Genomic DNA, 18,263 nt, shown 5'->3' with positions numbered 1-18,263 from the left:
AATGATAAATATAGTATTAGTTGAATATTACAATTAGAAAACGTAATATTGCGCACATTAAAAAGCAAAGATGACAATCACTTTGAGTTGTTTCATGGGTTCGAATCTGGTTCGAGACATGCAATAATGTTTAATCTCTTGAGGGAGTGTTTTATCATCCATTTATGTTTCTAGTGTAGTAATCAAAACAAAGAAAATAGAAGAATATGAACACCAAAAGTTTATGTGATTTAACTTTAAAGACCTACTCTGAGGAAAGAGAGCAAAATTACTCTCAAGCCCCTTTCAACACTCTATTTTCACTTTGCCAATGATCTCTCAATCTCTCTAATTTTCTTTTCACAAGTAGAGTTCACATTAATTGTCTCACATTACACATCAAATGTTTCCCATGGATTCCCTCACAAAATTACTCACGTAGAAAAACTGTATGTTTCTTATATGAGCGCTGCTATATACCGCGAATACTTTTTTCCCGAACTGTTCACGAAAACTCCCATCCTTGTTATTTTGCCACCCACCTCGTAGAGACAGACTCCCACCCACCTCTGTTCACTAGTTATTTTGCCACCGACTCACATCCTTGTAACTGGTCTTCATTCTGAAACACTATCAAGTAGCCTAACAACCATAAAGTACACACCATGAAGATGGGAGGAACAAATTAAAGACACGTATACAGTGGAAGGTGTGGGTGTGTAAAAGTCATGGGATAATATATGGGAAGGTGGCTGTATTTTGAAAGGTATAATTTCAGTGGAGAGAAGTGAAAATAGTGTGTACAAGTCATTCGGGAAAATTTCGGGGTAACTTTTGTCGGGACATTTAGCATTATTGTTCTTATATAGACTCCTGAATAGAAACATTAACTCATAATTGACATAAGTGAACTGTTATCATGTTATGGCCAGTAACTGATTTGTAACGGCCTTACACCTAACTGCAACAAAATTTAAATGCTGCAGCATATGCTTATAACTAAAACCCGAATGCTACAATACTTCTGCTTGAACAAGATTTGCGAGACACTTCAACAGTTTTGGCGAGCATCCTAACGTATAAGAAGCAATATTAAATTTATATTAAATTTAAATTGATAACCATGTATGTTTTGTATAACTTTTGTTCTTTTTTGGTATTATGTATAACTTTAGTTTTGTAAAATAAAAAACTTCACATTAGTTGACAATTAGCAAAACCACCCTCTATTATGGAGAAGAGATTATTCATTTGGACTATATGTTAAAACCATATTTAAAGTCTTGCCGACAAATATTTGAAACCTCCAGTTTCATGACATGAGATTTGGAATAATCAGGGTGGCCCGTGAAAAGGCACTGTGAGATCAAATTCCCAATATACTCTGATGTTGTTTGTAAACTAAGTGCAGACAGTACCGAAGTAAACATTTGATCAGATGAGCACATTAACAGTCCATCAACTCATTTGTTTAATTTTATCAACAAAAAAAACTCATTTGTCTAATTTGTATTCTTCACTATCTATCCATAACGTGTTATGATACAAAAGGTAAAAGGATAGCTCTAGTGGTAGCCTTGATAAAAGAAAAAAGAAAAAACTATATTAGCCTCATTTACATATAGACCCTTCCTCTGAAGGAAATTCCTCAGTAGAAAAGCCAAACAAAAATCAGGGTTCGGTTGAGAGGCGGAGAGAGGGTCGTAAAAGCAAGTACTCGCTCTACTTTACATGACGATTCCAGCGTGATCACCATTTTCAGCCCTATTTTTCTAGAATTATCAAATTTACTCAAAGAAAAATGAGGAAGTTACTCTTAAAAAATAACCAATCCCTTGTCCCCTTACCTCCTTTTATCTTTCTTTATCCTCAAAACTGTCCCTTTCAATTCACTGCAGATCTATCTGCAATAATCAATGTAGCTTCCAATTAAGTCAATGTCTTCAATGTTTGTAACTTACTGTATGGTACATAAGCTGCCGTTATATCTTCTTTCCAGCTACATGTATGATGAAGTGCCAAGTAAGTTCGCTGTCTGGTATGGTATGTACAATGATGTTTCGCATTCTATCAAAAAAGTTTGAGCTTATTGAACAAAATCATATAATGAGGCCACATCAATTTGCTATAACGGGTTTCAGCTCAATCCAAATTAGTTAGAAATGCTCCTTGTGGAACTCAAATTTTGTTGGACCCTTTTCATTGAACTCGAAGCATAGTTTATTAAGTTCTTTGGCCAAAACCGGTGCACCACAATAAAATACACCTGATACGAATTAAGACAGCAATAATGTCAGTGCAAGAAAAAAAGAAAAAGTCTACCATACTACCATGTATGAAGTACCAACATATACTTGATGGAGACTAACCTATTCGTCCACTATAGTGCTTGGAACACATTTTTGAGAAAACTTTCTTCCAATTAGGCCTAGCAAAATGTGTCCGTACCTGATAATTAGAAATTCAAAAGAAGCTATTTTAATTTACTCACTCCGGACTTAGAAATTAAAAGAGCATCAAGGGTAGTGTACTCAAATGCATCGTATATAACAAAAATAAAATGCTTACCCTGGTTCCAGAAACAATATCAACTCCATTTTTGGCATGGTTAAGTGCTTGAACCATGGTGATAAGGGCGGATCTAGCATCTCCTTCCTCGTATACGCTAGTTAAGTAGTTGTGCATCTCAATGACACCCTGAAGTCCATAATTTGACGATCAATATTAGCCAATTGCAAGTAATCCTATTCATCTTGCAGAAGGGAAAAGGAATACTTATAATTCTTTAGGAGCAAGTATCTATAACATAAATAAAATCTTCTGCAATAACCAATGTACCCTTTGATCAAGCTCAGCTACTTCATTCATGACTCCTTTGAACCAATCAAAAGAGCCTTGCTCTCTTGTAACCCAGTAGAAATAAGCGTTGGTAGTCTTCAGTGTTTTCTTCCTTTTTGGAGTAGTTTTATTAAGAGATGGAGAATCAGTACTCCCAACGCTAAGGTCTGAACCTCTACTTGTCTCAGAGACTGAGTCCTGGATGGAAGTAGTGCTGATGGTTAATTTACTTTATTTACAAACAAAAATTAAAATGAGAATCAGTATAGTTGTACTATAACATATCATTATTACTTTTTATACATGGATTTTAACACGTTTTCTATTATCAGTAGCACTCACCGCCAGCTCCTCCATTTTGACAATGTTGTTGAGAAGATCTTTCAGAATGCTGATGAAAGGAGTTGCTCCTATACCGAGACCGACCAACAACAAAACGTCGTATTTTCTGTAGTCTTGTGCTGGGGCACCATAAGGTCCATCTATCTTTAACTTAGGCAAACTTTATCAACAGTTAACAAGATGTAAGCAGAATTTTCAGTATAGGTTAAAATTGATGACCAAATATATTACAGGAGCTACGTTTACCTTTTCTTTGTCGTTTCATCAGCCCTGAGAAGCCCACTCCTTCCAGAGACAGGAGGCTCACAAACCTCAGAAAACACCCTTTTAAGCTCCTGAGTCCAGTCACCCAGTTGTCGAATGTGAACACTCAGATAGTCATCCCCAGGGGCTGAGGTAATAGAAAACGGATGCCTGTAATAAATATATCACCTCATGTTAGTGTTAGATACCGACACACGATACTAGTTAAAATGGGCAACAATGCCAAAAAATTTGCTCTGAAACAGAATCAAGACTCTTTATTGGTCATTAAAATGTGATATCACTTCACATTTCCCTTCTTTTCTAGTTCAATGTCCTTGAGGGACACCTGCTATCTCTGTTTTATGGATACTAACATATGCAGATGGTAGTTAACTATCCACAATTTATATTGATTTCTCTCCTTTTCCTTAAAAAGAAGCCCTTAACTTAAAACCCAAATATTATATGAAGCATGATTTAAACTGTAACAATGCAACATGCAACCGAAAAATCACCATAGTTATTGCAAAATAACGCAAAAAACTGAAATACAACTTACCACTCAAACGGAGAGACAGCAGCACATTGTACAAACATGTACTGTCCGCTTTTGTAGCGAAATTGAGGAGGCTTGGACATTTGCAATGTGAGAACATTTCCAGGATAAATAGCAACCTAAATGTTTTTCACATATAAATAAAAGGAAGAGGAAAGAAGTTAATGTTGGTTCATTTACAGGATAGTTTGATTTACAAAATATGATATATACAATTTTTACTTTGTAGAATTCCACTCACTGGAGTTTAGATATATACAATTAGCCCAGAACAGCCAATTGTGTTGTATACGAAACAAATAATGAACCCGTATACATAATGAAGTTGAAACTAATTTGAAGAGCCTGCCACTAATTGTTTCACTTCCTATGCTCACCTTTATTAGACGGACTGTATATAAACCAGAGCGAAATAATCTGAGCGTTCTTTCGGATGCATAGAGTAAAAGCGGAACTGTAAGATACATCCATGTCTGAAAATCAAAACTCAAGGCGTCAAATAACTAATCACCTTAAGCAATGCATTTCGTAAATATCCTAAACAAGTGAAATCCCATTCTCTAAATTATATACCGTTTGATAGTACCATTTGTGCACGAGGTAAAGTTTTACACCATGGATGATGAGCAGAACATAGACAATGACAAACAGATGGTGTGAATACCAGAAGGCATTGAAGCCAGTGAGCCTACTAAATGGTTCAGGCAGCTTAATGAGATTTCTCCTGAACCATTTTGTTGCAAGTGTAAATGATATTGCCATTAAAACCACCATCAAAATTCCAGTGACACCCTCAACCCCTTTTACTATGTCTCCATAACTGGGTCTGTTACGACCAAATACACCTTTCAAATACTTCTGATAATCAGCTTCAGACGAACTTGCAAGTCTTGGAAAATCACAAGCAAGGTGATCCCCGGCATGAAGTATAACACCAATCACGATTGCCCCAGCAATTGTCTGTAAGAATCTCAAAGTAAAAACTGAAATCATATACATCACCATAGAATTTACATAAACTTACTGTTGAAGTTTCTGCTATCTTTTTAATTTTTTGACAGAAAATATTTTCTTTTGTATTTTATGAAATAAAATATCTTCTTTATGTCAAATTTAGAATATTGTATTGAATACTGTGATTAATTTTCGCATGATAATTCAATTCACAAACTAGTAAGAACTTTCTTATAGAAAAAAAAAAAAAAAAAACTAGTAAGGATCTCATAGAGATATTTCTTAAAATTGAGGATTAAAGTTCATTATACAAATCTCTAATTTTTTTTTCGTTTAACTGCAGGGATTGGGTCTTCAAGAATATCAATCATCAGCTGCATGGTATTCAGAATAAAAAGTGGAGAACAATTTTTTTAGTGGCTTGCTGGCACATATGGATTTGGAGGAACAAAACTATTTTTGAGGATGATTTTCGGCGTCCGACTGACCCAACGTATGCTATTCTCAAAATGGTTGAAGACATAGATAAATACTCCCACCATCCTTTGAAAAATCACCAATACGACACTATTTTTATTGGCTGGAAAAGACCTCAAGAGGGGTGGGTTAAGCTTAATTGTGACGGAGCATACAAGGATTCCTTGGGTCTAGCTGGTTGCGGTGGTCTAATCCGGAACTCAGATGGTAGATGGCTTAAAGGGTACACTCGCAAAATCGGAAATTGTGACGCGTTTTGTGCTGAAATGTGGGGAATGTACTTGGGAATGCAGCTTGCTTGGAGACATGGTTTCCATCATCTTCAAGTGGAAAGTGACTCAAAAACTCTGGTTGACATGATCACAGGGAAAATCAATATAAATGGCAATCCACCCACCTTGGTGCGCCATATACAGGAGTTTTTAAAGTTGAATTGGCAGGTGCAGTTCAATCATACATGGCGAGAAGGAAACAGGAGTGCTGATTGGCTAGCCAATCTTAGTTTTTCTATGGACTCTTTTAACCTTCATGTTATGGATACTCCTCCTAGTGAGGTCTGTAGTCTCCTTTTTGATGACATTTCTGGGACTAGTATGCCTAGAAACATTCATGTAACTTTGTAGTTTTTTTTCGTTTTTTGGGCGTCAGCCCTCTTTTATTACCAAAAAAAAAAAAGTTCATTATACAAGAATAAGGTAATATAAAATTAAAACAGTTATAGTAAAAACATGAAAATAGTTAAACGTATTTACATTAGTAGTATATGTAAAAACATATCTAATCTACCTATTACTTCTTTTTGCTAGACTTTTATTTTTGGTGAAATTTTCTATTGCTAGGCCATTATTGAAATTTATTTTGTGTGTGCACTTCATATTTTATATTTTAGTTTGCATTTTCACTTTATTCACCGGGGATTCATCAATTTTACTAATTATTACTAGTTCTAAAATTGCAAGTGTGGAAGAATAAACAAGATATGATGTTGGTCAAACATTATAATAAAATAGTTTCCAGATTATGCAGGTTTCCTTGTGGTATGAATGCGTACCTTATGGAAGTTGATGTTATCGTCAAAAGGTATAACATAGGACAGCTTGGTAGACCTGAGCCAAGTTATGGTGTTTCTGCAGACGGGCAAGAGTATAAGTGCCATGTTGAACTTCAGGGTCTCAGCCCCGCCTTTGGCTGTGGGAAGACAGTAACCCATTATATGGAAAGCATCCTTTCGCTTATATTGAATAAACTTCCACGTGAAGAGCCCAATCATGATGCATACCCACAATGATAAAATCCAAAGTCTCTTCCAATTCTCTTGCAAATAATAAATAAATCTGCGGCTCATCCTACGTATAGGACTTTTCTTTCTAAGCCCCTGTAAGTTCTGGCTCAAAGCTTGGCTTGTATAGCTTAGAGCTTGGCTGTAGTTGAGATATGTGTCCTTTTGTAAAAGAAGTGTCTCCAATTGCCATAGCTGCACAAGCGTTAACATAATGACCATCCAAAATGCCGCAAAACAATTGGAGGTTGAGTTGTGTACAACAAATTTCAGTATATGTCAACTATATGCATTATTAGCATTACAAGGGAAACAGAATGCAGCAAACTTGGATAAATGTTGAGTAAGGTGTAACTGTGTAAGCGTAACAGGTGAAAACACACAAAAGGCCACAAATTGAAGCTTAATGAAATACTAAAATTAATTCCCTGCAGTTGAATTCCCCATGACATACATTAACAACAGATTGTATCGATTCTTTTGCAGTTTAACCCGCGCCCCACCATAGACGTACCACCAAGATATTTTGCCACTGTATGTCTGTATTTGTTGCATTTATTTTAACATTTGAAGTTGAGAGATGTCAAAAAAGACAGAAAAAACAGTTATGCTGGTGAAATAAAAAAACGAGGTCCCTATTAATTCCTAGGATTCAGATCTGCTACGGTGATTATAGTGTAAAATGAGAAAATTATTTTGACAATCTCATGGTTTGTAATAAGGTATCTATAATATCTACTTTGATTTATTAATTAATATGCCCACTTTACACTTTAAAGTGAATTGTTTACTTTAGAGGAGTCTGACTCCGATACTTATATTAATCAGCAGTGCTACTTGCTTACTCAACGAACTGAATAGTTAGAAGTATCAGCTTAATCATATATACAAGGTACATTGTGACAAAGTCGTCCCTAGCTAGCTAATTGAATTTATGTTAAATTTGTTTCTTTATTGGTAGAAAAATTTATGTTAAACTTGTTGACTAAGCAAAAGGATGAAGAACTAATATAGTATATGGAGTAGTTACAGATAATGTAGCTATGTTGATTGGACATCAATTCATTTGTTTAACTTATAATTGCTAGCTATTTTGTAATAATTTATCAAATATGCCTGTTTTTTCTTTCCCTTCTTTTTCTACACGGTTGAACAACATTGGAAATGTTGTGAGATTTGATCAATTACACAATTTGGCCCAACTGTGAACTAAAGAAAGGGTCTTACTTCAACACTGACTGAATTAAGGTACGTAACCAAATTAGGACGACCTAGCAACTATACCAGTGGAACATATTTTTTAATTCTTTATTCTTATTTTTTTGTCTAATGGAAATTATATAGAGTGATAATGTCAACTAACTACCAAAATATTTTATAATTAATATAATATGCTAGGTCTATTTAAAAACACCGCTCAGCAATTCTTCTTCAAATCGATGAATATAATCACCAACCTTATACACAAATATTACACTCATGATCGTTAGTTATTTGTTCGTTGTCTACTGGGATATGCTGAAAAATCAGATTTGATTCTTCTACAATGATGTTGACATTATACATAAATTGCAAAATTGTGACGTTCATTGAAATTCAACTACTGAAATTTTAATCCCTCTGCATTACACCTCATCCACTATTTTTGTGTATAAAATTATGCATCATAGATAGTGTAATGTTATTATTGTACTCTTTTTTTTTTTTTTTAGAGCACATTATTATTGTACTGTATTATCATTATGAAAGAGTCATATTCAAATAATTAATATGAGCACCACTGTTTTTTGATTCACCACCCCCCATGTCTTGGTTAATGTCTAATCTTATAAAGTTTAAGTAAAATATTTTTGTCCAATTTTAATTGTTATTTTGCAATATCAATAAAATTACCTTTTACTTTATTTATACACTTAACTATTATTACTCCCTCCTTCCAACAATAACTGTGACATTTTTCTTTTGTTTCATATATAGATAGATTAAGGAGAAATTAAAATGAAGGAAAGAGAATAACCATTGCTATATTTTCATTATCATAAATATAAAATGGAAAACAATAACGTGAAAGTGTGTTTATTTTTATGAAAAAAATTTGAGCACAGAGGCATCACATAACACAACTTTGACACTTCAACTATGTCGACGCCCTAAAAGTATCAAATATCATTTACATTACCTTAATAAATTTATTAAAATAAAAAGAAAACAATTAGACAAACACTTGGGGACTAGACCTATACCCAAGATGTAATAAAACAAGATGCAAGTAATAAAAAAAAAAAAAAAAGGGATATATACCCTTACAAAATTAGCGTGAGTTTTCCAATTTCTTTCCCCCTTCATATAAGACACTTTCAAAATTAACATGTATTAACGATTTCCTTATAAAAATATTACTATTTAATTTACCGTTGGAATTGGAAAAGGAAATTTGTTTTCCCCCTCTTGTAAGGATAAATGTATAAAAGTGACAATTTTTTTTATAAATATCCTACTACAACTATTTTTTCTTAAATGTCACGATATAAATTAGAGATATAATTGGAATAAAAAATAAATTACATTGAAAATAAAACTGATAATCTTTTTTTAGAATTGTTTTTAGTTTGAACGTTATTATGGAACAAATGGAGTAATATTAATATGTTCAATAATCAACGTGCACTCTTTAACTAATGTGGTTACCTCCCCGATTAGTATTCAAATATTGGTTGATTATGTTATGTGAGTGTAGATTCTTCGACTAAACCCAACCCCGTTGGTTTTAAAGGCTAATATTAAAAAACTTCAGGGTATCTAAGCTAATACCTCAATGTAGCCAAGTCTTTCAGGGTCTAACTCTTCCATGATGAGAGCTGCATATTCTTCGGCCTGCTCCTGCAGTCTAGATAACTTATTTGCAGAAGCGCTTAACATGATGATCTGGAAGACAAGAAATACAGCAAGAATTGTAGAATGAAATATTTAATTTAATTAATGTAAAAAATACTAAATATTACATCCACTAAAAAAGAGTAAATGTTACGTATTTGAGAAAATGTCTATCTAATTGTCAAAAAGAAAATGTCTATCTTGTGACAGAAGAAATGCTTTTAGTTTAGCATAAAATGACGACCACACCCCCACCAACTCCACTCTGAAAACGTCTTCACTATGAATTCCATGAATTTGGTAAAATCAGAAAAATGAAAGCGAAATCTCTATGACCGAAACCGCAAAAAAGTAAGACATATATAGTTCACTAACTCTTGAATATCTACTACTACCAACTATTATTATGCTCTAGAACACGGAAAATTAATGTCTAGTTTGAAGTTTGAACTGAATTAATACTTACTAGATTTTGAAGTAATTATTTTTAACAACTATCATATTAAGTTTGCCCATGCAGCCATGTCAGCCTAATGTTTGATTAATTAAACACAGATGCAACGTTTTACGTACATCATATCATATGAAGAAAAGCTTTTACTATTTTTAAAAAAATTACTACCATCAAGGTTGAATGTTCAAACATAAGTATACTATAATACTAGTAAACAATAGATAGTTGAATATAAAATGAGAGAACAAAATTAGATTATAAAATAAAAAACCTCTATATACCTCTTTTACTTCTTCTTCGGTGATTCTTCCATCTTCGTTCTTGTCCACCCTGTGAAGACATGAAGATTAATTATTTTAAATTTGCAATTAACGATCACAATAATAATTGAATGAATTACAAGCTAAGAAAGCTTCAAAGTGACATTAAAATATTAAAGTAAAATACGGTGACATTTAATAATGTGGTGTTTAATTTGACATTCGATAGTGGCAGTGCAAGTTTTAAATTAAGGTAACCTTCGAAAATTATTAATCACTAATTAAATATAACTACAACAATAAACAATTAAACAATAATCTTTGAAAGATTACATGTCAAAGAAGATCTGGAGCCTGGAATCGAAACTTTGATCAGTAATTTGCGACCAAAATTCAAAAAGTTCTTCCCTGTTTATCTTTTCAACCTTCAACCTTCGTTTTCGTCCAAGAGCATCAAAGAGTTCCAGCGCAAATTCCTTCGAATCTTTCATACCTTCAGATGATTAAATTACTATTAAAACTCTTTCAAGTCAAAACGAAACATTAATTTCAAGATCTACACAATATTTAGGCCATAAATTCACCAAACTAAAATGCATTTAAAGAAACTCAAAAAGATAAAAAATAAAATGCATTGAACAAACATTGCAAGATTATGATGAATTGAGATTTGAAGAGAGAAATTGACCTATGCATTGACCGAAATCAACGCGATGAAGAAAACCGTCTTTCGCAAGTTTATCAAAATTCTTCTGCACTTCGTTCCACGCATCAACACCGTTGGATTTACTGCTGATGAATTTCAAACTACGGAGTGCTTTATGAGCACCGGTTCGAGTCCGATCAAGCTGCGCGCGTTGCTTCCTCAGAGCTCTTGCCGCTAACGCCGTTTCAAAACCACCGCCAGCGGTGGTACTGGTTCCGGCTCGAGCAGATGAAGATGAAAGAGTTCGCGAAGCATGACCGTGACTCCACGAGAATCGGCGTAGCTCCTGCGAGAATTGCTTTGCTTTAGCAACCGCCTCTGCTTTCAGCTCCTGTGAGAAATGCCGGAATCCTCTCGACGAGCTTCTCCGCATCGACGGTGACCGTGGAACAGACACCGGAGTATCGTAACCGCTTCCGGCGACGGAGGAATCGTCGATATTAATAACAGCTGGCTCAACACTACGAAGAACGATTGTATCATCGTCTCGAAGATCAAGCGTAACCTCCACAAATTCATCACCGGTGGAGCTTGACTCCGTTCCCGGCGAAGTTCCGGCGCTGACAGTTGCTTTTCCGGGAACACTGTCTGACGCCCATCGGCGTTCGTGCTTCGGTATATCATTCATTGATCAGTCTTTATTGTTTTCTCTTTTTTAGCCTTCAGACATTAAATGAAAAAAAATGAAAAGAAATGTGAAATTTGGTATGCAATGTTATTATGCTAATGTTTGACACGCGTTGATAAAATGGACAAGTGTAGAGAGATTAATTGAAGAAAGTTAGGAGATGACTTTTTATATAGAGATGGAGAAAAGGAAAAAATCTTAGCTAGATTATTTGATAGAACGCGTTCATTCAAAATCTAAAAGAGAAAGAGACATGAAAAGGCATAGTAGAAGAATAGGACAATATAGTTTTTGTTTTGCAGCAGAGATGAATTAAAGGAAAGTGTAATTGACTAATAGGAAATTGGCTAATAGGAAGAACATAATAAAGTGTTTATGGTTGGGTTTTGTTTTATTAGTGTGAAATGAAATGAGGAATTAGTAAAGGTGAGAGGAGAAATAGAAAGAAAAAAATGAAGGAAAGGTAAATGTGGCCAACAAAAGATGTTGGTGTGTTCGTTTGAAAAATACTAATGATTATGAATATGATTAATTTGTTAATTGGAATTGTTTATAAGGTTATGTTTTGTGGCGTGACGCGGTTGGAATGACTTGGCTTTTGAAGTAGTGGATGAAGAAGGTGAGAGAGAGATAAAGTGTGGGAACTTGGAAGGAATGGCGGGTCGGAAAATGAAAGGGAATATCTCTAGTATTTTGCGTTAGTGGGACCGCTAATTCCAGACTCTCTGACTCGACGGCAGGGATGCATCGCAATGTCAACTCCACTCACACATAATTCTCTTTCATCTTTTTTAGATTTACTAACATTTTAGCTAAAAGAAATTTTTTGACTTATTTAATTTTAAAATTTTACCATCTCCTTCCTTAATTATAAAACTCTTTTGAAAATCCTCGTGACCTTACATCAATTGATAAGGACAATACATAATACATATATAATATATGTAAGGTCTGAGGTTCAAACCATCCACCACCAAAAAAACCTCTTTTCAGAATTTTTTTATCCATTTTTATAAGATCAATGTGCTATTTCTAAATACATTAATTATTTCTTTAAATACATACTCTTATTTATTATACATTTTTTATGAAAGATTCCACCGTTAACCAGATTATCCTATTTTTAATTTGATTCATTAACTATAAAAAATAAAATTGGATTATGTATTTATCTTTTTTTCAGGACACACCCAAGACTCGTAGTTTATGTATAAGGTTCGAATACTCAAAAATCAAAATAAGATGAGATTCGAGCAAACTTGGGTCCTCTCCGTCCAACAAAGCACCTTAACAACTAGATTTGAATTCCATGAATGTGTAACGCCTCGAGAACTTGTAACAAAAGTCGGAGCTCAACATTGATGGAGCGCCGTTTGTAACTACCTCTCATCAACTCTCCACGGCTACACATCTATGCCTATAGAAAGGCATCCTTCACTACCAACAAAAGGTACACAATTTCTATCCTTACCACAGCTCACATTTTTTACTCTTGTAGTCACTTGAACGTTAGAATACTATCAAGTCTCAAATATCCACCCCAACTTCAACCTTGACAGACCATTGCTCAACATTGACTATAATTTTTTATCGCTTTGAATCACCTTTTTTATTTATTGTTGTTTTAAAATTATCTTTTATTTTCCAAAAACTACACTGACATAAATTTTATTTTATTTTGAAATGATCTTTTGATTTGCAAAAAGTATAGCAATATTGTTTTTTTCCCTTTGAGTTAACTTAGAAAACTTATTGTACGTACTTGAATTAGTATTTTGGAATCATCTCATTCTTCTTCATCGTTAGCTTCAGTATATGATATATATCTTAGTTTGTCACTTATCTGCACAAGTTTCAACTTACTTTGACTTTTTGTTGTCACGATATTTGTCATCAAACCTTACATGTTTTAATTCTTCAACACTCAATATTTTTTTTATTGTACACTATGTAAGTTATAGAGCATTCATAGTATTCCAGACAGATACGCTTTTGAGATTTTGAATCAAACTTGTTAAGGTTGTCTTTGGTGTTTAACATACACATATACATCCAAATTGATGAATGTACGAGATATATGATTTTCTTCCTTTGAGTGTCTTATTCAAAATATGTATTATATAGATTCTATTTTTAATATGTTCAAAAGTAAACTGCAACACTTGTTTCGTGAATCATGTGATTCTTGTCATCTCTTAAAAAGATCTATTTTTCCTTTATGCAACACAATTTGTTGAGGTATTGCAGGAGATAGGAAATTATGTAAAATAATATTCTATTTTTAAATTCTTCACCATGATACACAAAAATGTTTTCCATTAATTTTACAGTTTCTTTTTGGCAGAATACGGAGAATAACGCATGGTGCATGAATCATCCTTGTAGATAAGAAGCTTAACCTATATATGTTCATCTATCAATGGTCATTTACAATGTGAAGTCCATATTTGTTTCTCTTTTTGACATGCCTCGCAAAGAGCATTTGATTTAAATTTCATATTTAGTAATCCTCTAACTAGATTGAACTTGTTTAATTTTGATATCATTTTCACGTTTGCATGCTCCAATTATTTGTAATATCCATTGCTCCTAGCTCATTGACACAAGACATTTTCCTTCTTTTTCTATATCAGATAGTTTGATTTTATAAAAAAAATAAAAAAAAATTCCTTTAACCAGGGAAAAGTATAGAGCCATCAGACTAACTAATAGCTTGACATTAACTTTGATTAAAGACAATATTATAATCATTGCCACTTAATTGTCTTATGCTCGATCGGTTATATCTTAGTCCTTTTCGGTTTCACACGAACTCGATGTATCTGCCATCTTTAAGTGTTAAGTCTTCTAGCATATGTCTTTCTTCCGTAACGTGTCATAAGCATCCATTGTCCAAGCATCACGAATGATGTTTCAATATTATTGTGAAGCATATCTAAAACATGTATTAGGTAGCCAAATCTTTTTGAGTTTTTACGTATTAATTTTGGAAAGTTTCTTTGCTTTTTCAGTATTCACTATGGGACACACTTTTTTACCATGAACCTTTTTAAACATTAAGAGCATGATGTGATATCCTATCTTCTACATAGACAATATTTGATTCTTTTTCTTCAAAACCAAGACCATATTTTCACCATTTATGTTAACTTCATAGATCATTGATGCTTGCATCTGTTTATAATTATATGGTTTGCAAGAAATTTTTGGGATGCTTCCTCATATTTTGATGAGTTGCATTCATTTGACTTTGATAAACTTGGAGTATTATTTTTAACACATCGATTATCCTTTCTAAATTCACATTCAAATAATAACCTTTTGTACCTTTCAACCAAATGTTTATGCTCGTGTTTTAAATTATTATATTTTTCATATGTTATTTGAAACTCGCTTGAGAGTTGACACGCCCCGCAATACGGGCATGTCATCATAATATAAAGATATCAAATTCAAAGAGACTTGTGAATCTCAAGACCATCTTTTTCTCTTAAGTATACAATTTTTTTTGAAGAGGCTCTTAAGTATACAATTAAAAAGTGTTTTTGAGTTTTTGTAAGATTGATGACTAAAAATTGGTTGAAAATATACAATTGATTAAAAACACCTTAACATCATTGAAGTTCATCACTACAACGAACATTCCAAATAATATAAGTCTCAAGAATCCACTACCTAATTCAAGACGAGGTAATCTCTAAAGTATCAAAGCTCTATTTCTAGCAACAAAGAAATGTCTCACCAATATAGCATCCTATTCTCATGGTTTCTAGGATGACCCATTAAGCATGATGACCCATATTTTATCTCAAAGTTCCTAGACTATTCTCATTCATCGAACATTTTATCTAGCTTTGTATTTCCAACAACAACCTTCACCTCTCTGTCAACCAATTGCCGTCTAATATTTTCTTAGAATAATGATATTCATCCCGAGAACCTATTTCACGAGTCATCCCGACTGCTTTCCACTAAGCCGTTTTTATTGACTTCCCATTCCTATATTGACTCCCCCCCATGATTTCCGTAAAACATGCTTTTTAATTGGTTGATCACTGTTTCGGGTTGTATTCGGGATAGGCAGCTTCGGGATATATAGCAATGCTGATTTTCTTATACTCACTAAGGTTAGATTAAGTTTTAAATCCCTTAACAAAAGAAAAAAAAAATGAGATTATGGAAAGTTTGTCATAGACTACGTTCCGTGATCCGAGAACAAAGAAAGACTACTTAGTCATCATAGTGATGAGCTACCTAATAAAAATTAAGAAAACAATTAAGTAAACAAAAACAAGAAAAAACTTTATTGAAAGCAACAACAAGATTATAAGAGTTTTATGGTAAAATGTGGTGAGAAATTAATAAGAATTGTTTTACATCGGTATGCTGATTTTTTTAAAAAAATTGTATCATATTCACATGGATTTGTTAACAATTTTAACTGTTTAGGATTTATAATATTATAAATAGAAGGTTTTTGAAAAGTTGTTTAAAGTAGCTACTACTATCTACAAACAAGCAAGTAAAAAGTAGCGATTTACAAAAGTGTTTCAAATTGTTAAGAAAAAAAAATTGTGTCGGAATTAGACATAGTTAACTAATCATTTAATGTATTTCCTTGGTCAAATATATACTTTCTAAATATTAACTATGCTTTCACATGTCCCTCATTGTAGGTTTCCGCGTCTGGCATATGACGTGGGATTCATTATACTTTCTCCACCTCTATATTTAAGCATTTATTTGACATAAAAATTGTCCTTAAATATAAATTCATTTTCAAATTACTATATCCATTTTTTCTTCTTAACCTACATTTAATTAATACTACTAACTTTGTCTATATGAAAAGTCAAATTTCATACATAGTATAAACAAAGGACAATTTGGTAATATTAACACACAAAATAGACACATTACACTAACTATTTTTCTTAAGAAATGTGAAAGAAAAAAAAGCAAAAAGTGCTTACATATAAAGACGGAGGGAATACCTATTAACTTCTGATATCTCGTTCAATTAATCGGTTAAATAACATTAAGATGTGATAGTGTATGTGATTGTAAATCTAACCTTATGTCTAGGGAGGCATTCTTCCACAAACACAAATATAAATTAATAGTATTTAGTCACACATACGTCAAAAACCTTTTTGTTAAAAGACTAAATTATTTTATTATCAATTTCATTTTTATTATTAGAAAAAATCTTTTGATGGATGTGTGCTCAAACACTATTCATTTATGTTTGTGACCATGGTAGACTTTCTGAGGCCTAGGATTCACATCCACAATATATATGACTGTAACACACCACACGTAAGCAAAAATTGCGTTAAATGAAAATAGACATGAGAAATTTTTACGTGAACTCTTACCCAACACATCATTCTTACACCCAACCAATTAAAATCAAACATCTCATTAAAATAATAAAAAGAATTCATATCAGAATTTTTTCTCATTATTTTTAATATTTCTCTTTCCTTTTTCCACTTTTTTTAACCGACAAGAACCACCCACCACCATTTATGTTTCCATTTCCTTAATTAAAATCGCACTTTTTTTAAAATTAATAACATGTGTCATATTTTTATTGGTTGAGTGTAAGAATAATGTGTTTGGTGAGAGTTCATGCAAGAATATCTCAATAGACATCTCGTTATCGGTTTAAATCGCAAGCAAGGTCTTCGCCAAAGTATGCAACCAGTGGATATTTAGGAATTTACTAGAAAGCACACGGCATGCACACATAAAACATGCATTAGAGGATAAATTATTCTTTTATGGTTTATGGAAGTTGTCAATTGTCATCATCAAAACAAATTATAGATCATTATTCATTAAACCAACTTTGGTTAATAGAAGAAAGTAGTTATCGATGTAGATACAAATTTTAGAGATTAGTTTAGTGACCAACTTTTTAATAACTTTATGAATCCAGACTCGAAGGCTTTGTTAGCGAGTTTGAGGAAGAGATGAAGGGTTTTTGGAGTATATATTTTTTTTTCAAAATAGAAAACCCTTTTTATTTGAAGAACTAAAAAATTGTATTGGAGGGTTGGAGAGTTTATATGAATTATTCAAATTTAATATATATTATTATAACTTTTTAAAAATTTAAAATATATTAATCATGAACATTAATTTATTACTCTCTAAAAAAATACTATTTAAAAAAATGTAAAAGATTTTTCAATTTTCCTATATATTTCTCTCTCTCTAAAGTTCTTCATTCCCTTCCAAACTCTCAAACAAAATATAAACATGTCTCTAAAATCACTCACTAAACGAGTGTCTACAATCGATCACTCAAAATTTGATCGTTAAATCAATAATTACACATTGGCAATTAGTAGTGGCTTACCATCTACAATTAAGTGGTCTCTGAATCGATAGCTAATTGCTTTAGTGGTTTTTTTTTCTTTCTATCATTTACTGGTTAAAATTTCAGTCTCTAAACTATTTCTCTAGTAGTGGTTGCAATGTCTAACTTGTACCTTAAGGTATCCCTTGCTGTCTTGCATAAAACCAAACAGGAGAACAGAAAACTGTCATTCATATAGACATAGAAAAAAATAAAACAAAAAGACTAAGGGGAGATGAAAGAAGACAATAAAAAGTTCATTTGACAAATATATCACCCAAACCACTTAACAACAATAAATAA

The 18,263-nt window shown here is 32.8% G+C and overlaps 1 protein-coding gene across 1 annotated transcript; it reads right to left on the bottom strand.

The window, feature by feature from the left end:
• Positions 1–1,426: 1,426 nt before the first annotated feature.
• On the bottom strand, positions 1,427–11,919 carry LOC146934251 (respiratory burst oxidase protein F). Its single transcript, XM_085706118.1, has 14 exons — positions 10,948–11,919; positions 10,593–10,752; positions 10,281–10,329; positions 9,483–9,596; positions 6,444–6,866; positions 4,535–4,921; positions 4,339–4,434; positions 3,965–4,080; positions 3,406–3,573; positions 3,160–3,319; positions 2,818–3,015; positions 2,548–2,676; positions 2,349–2,427; positions 1,427–2,245 (listed from the first exon to the last, which is right to left on the bottom strand). The coding sequence occupies exons 1-14, from the start codon at positions 11,591–11,593 to the stop codon at positions 2,136–2,138; spliced, it is 2,835 nt and encodes a 944-aa protein (XP_085562244.1). The 5' UTR covers positions 11,594–11,919; the 3' UTR covers positions 1,427–2,135.
• Positions 11,920–18,263: the final 6,344 nt, after the last annotated feature.

Source organism: Medicago sativa, chromosome 4 (assembly GCF_051527215.1).
Source record: "Medicago sativa cultivar Bolivia chromosome 4, Bolivia_mono, whole genome shotgun sequence".
In the NCBI taxonomy this organism is placed as follows: domain Eukaryota; kingdom Viridiplantae; phylum Streptophyta; class Magnoliopsida; order Fabales; family Fabaceae; genus Medicago; species Medicago sativa.
This window is presented reverse-complemented; position numbering and strand designations above follow the sequence as displayed.

Excerpts from the sequence above, each read along its gene's own strand:
- LOC146934251 (XM_085706118.1), bottom strand. The coding sequence starts at position 11,593 with ATGAATGATATACCGAAGCACGAACGCCGATGGGCGTCAGACAGTGTT. Across the intron at positions 6,867-9,482 it reads AAAGACTTGGCTACATTGAG|CTATGGCAATTGGAGACACT; the intron begins GTATTAGCTTAG and ends ACGCTTGTGCAG. Across the intron at positions 3,574-3,964 it reads GCTGTCTCTCCGTTTGAGTG|GCATCCGTTTTCTATTACCT; the intron begins GTAAGTTGTATT and ends TATTTATTACAG.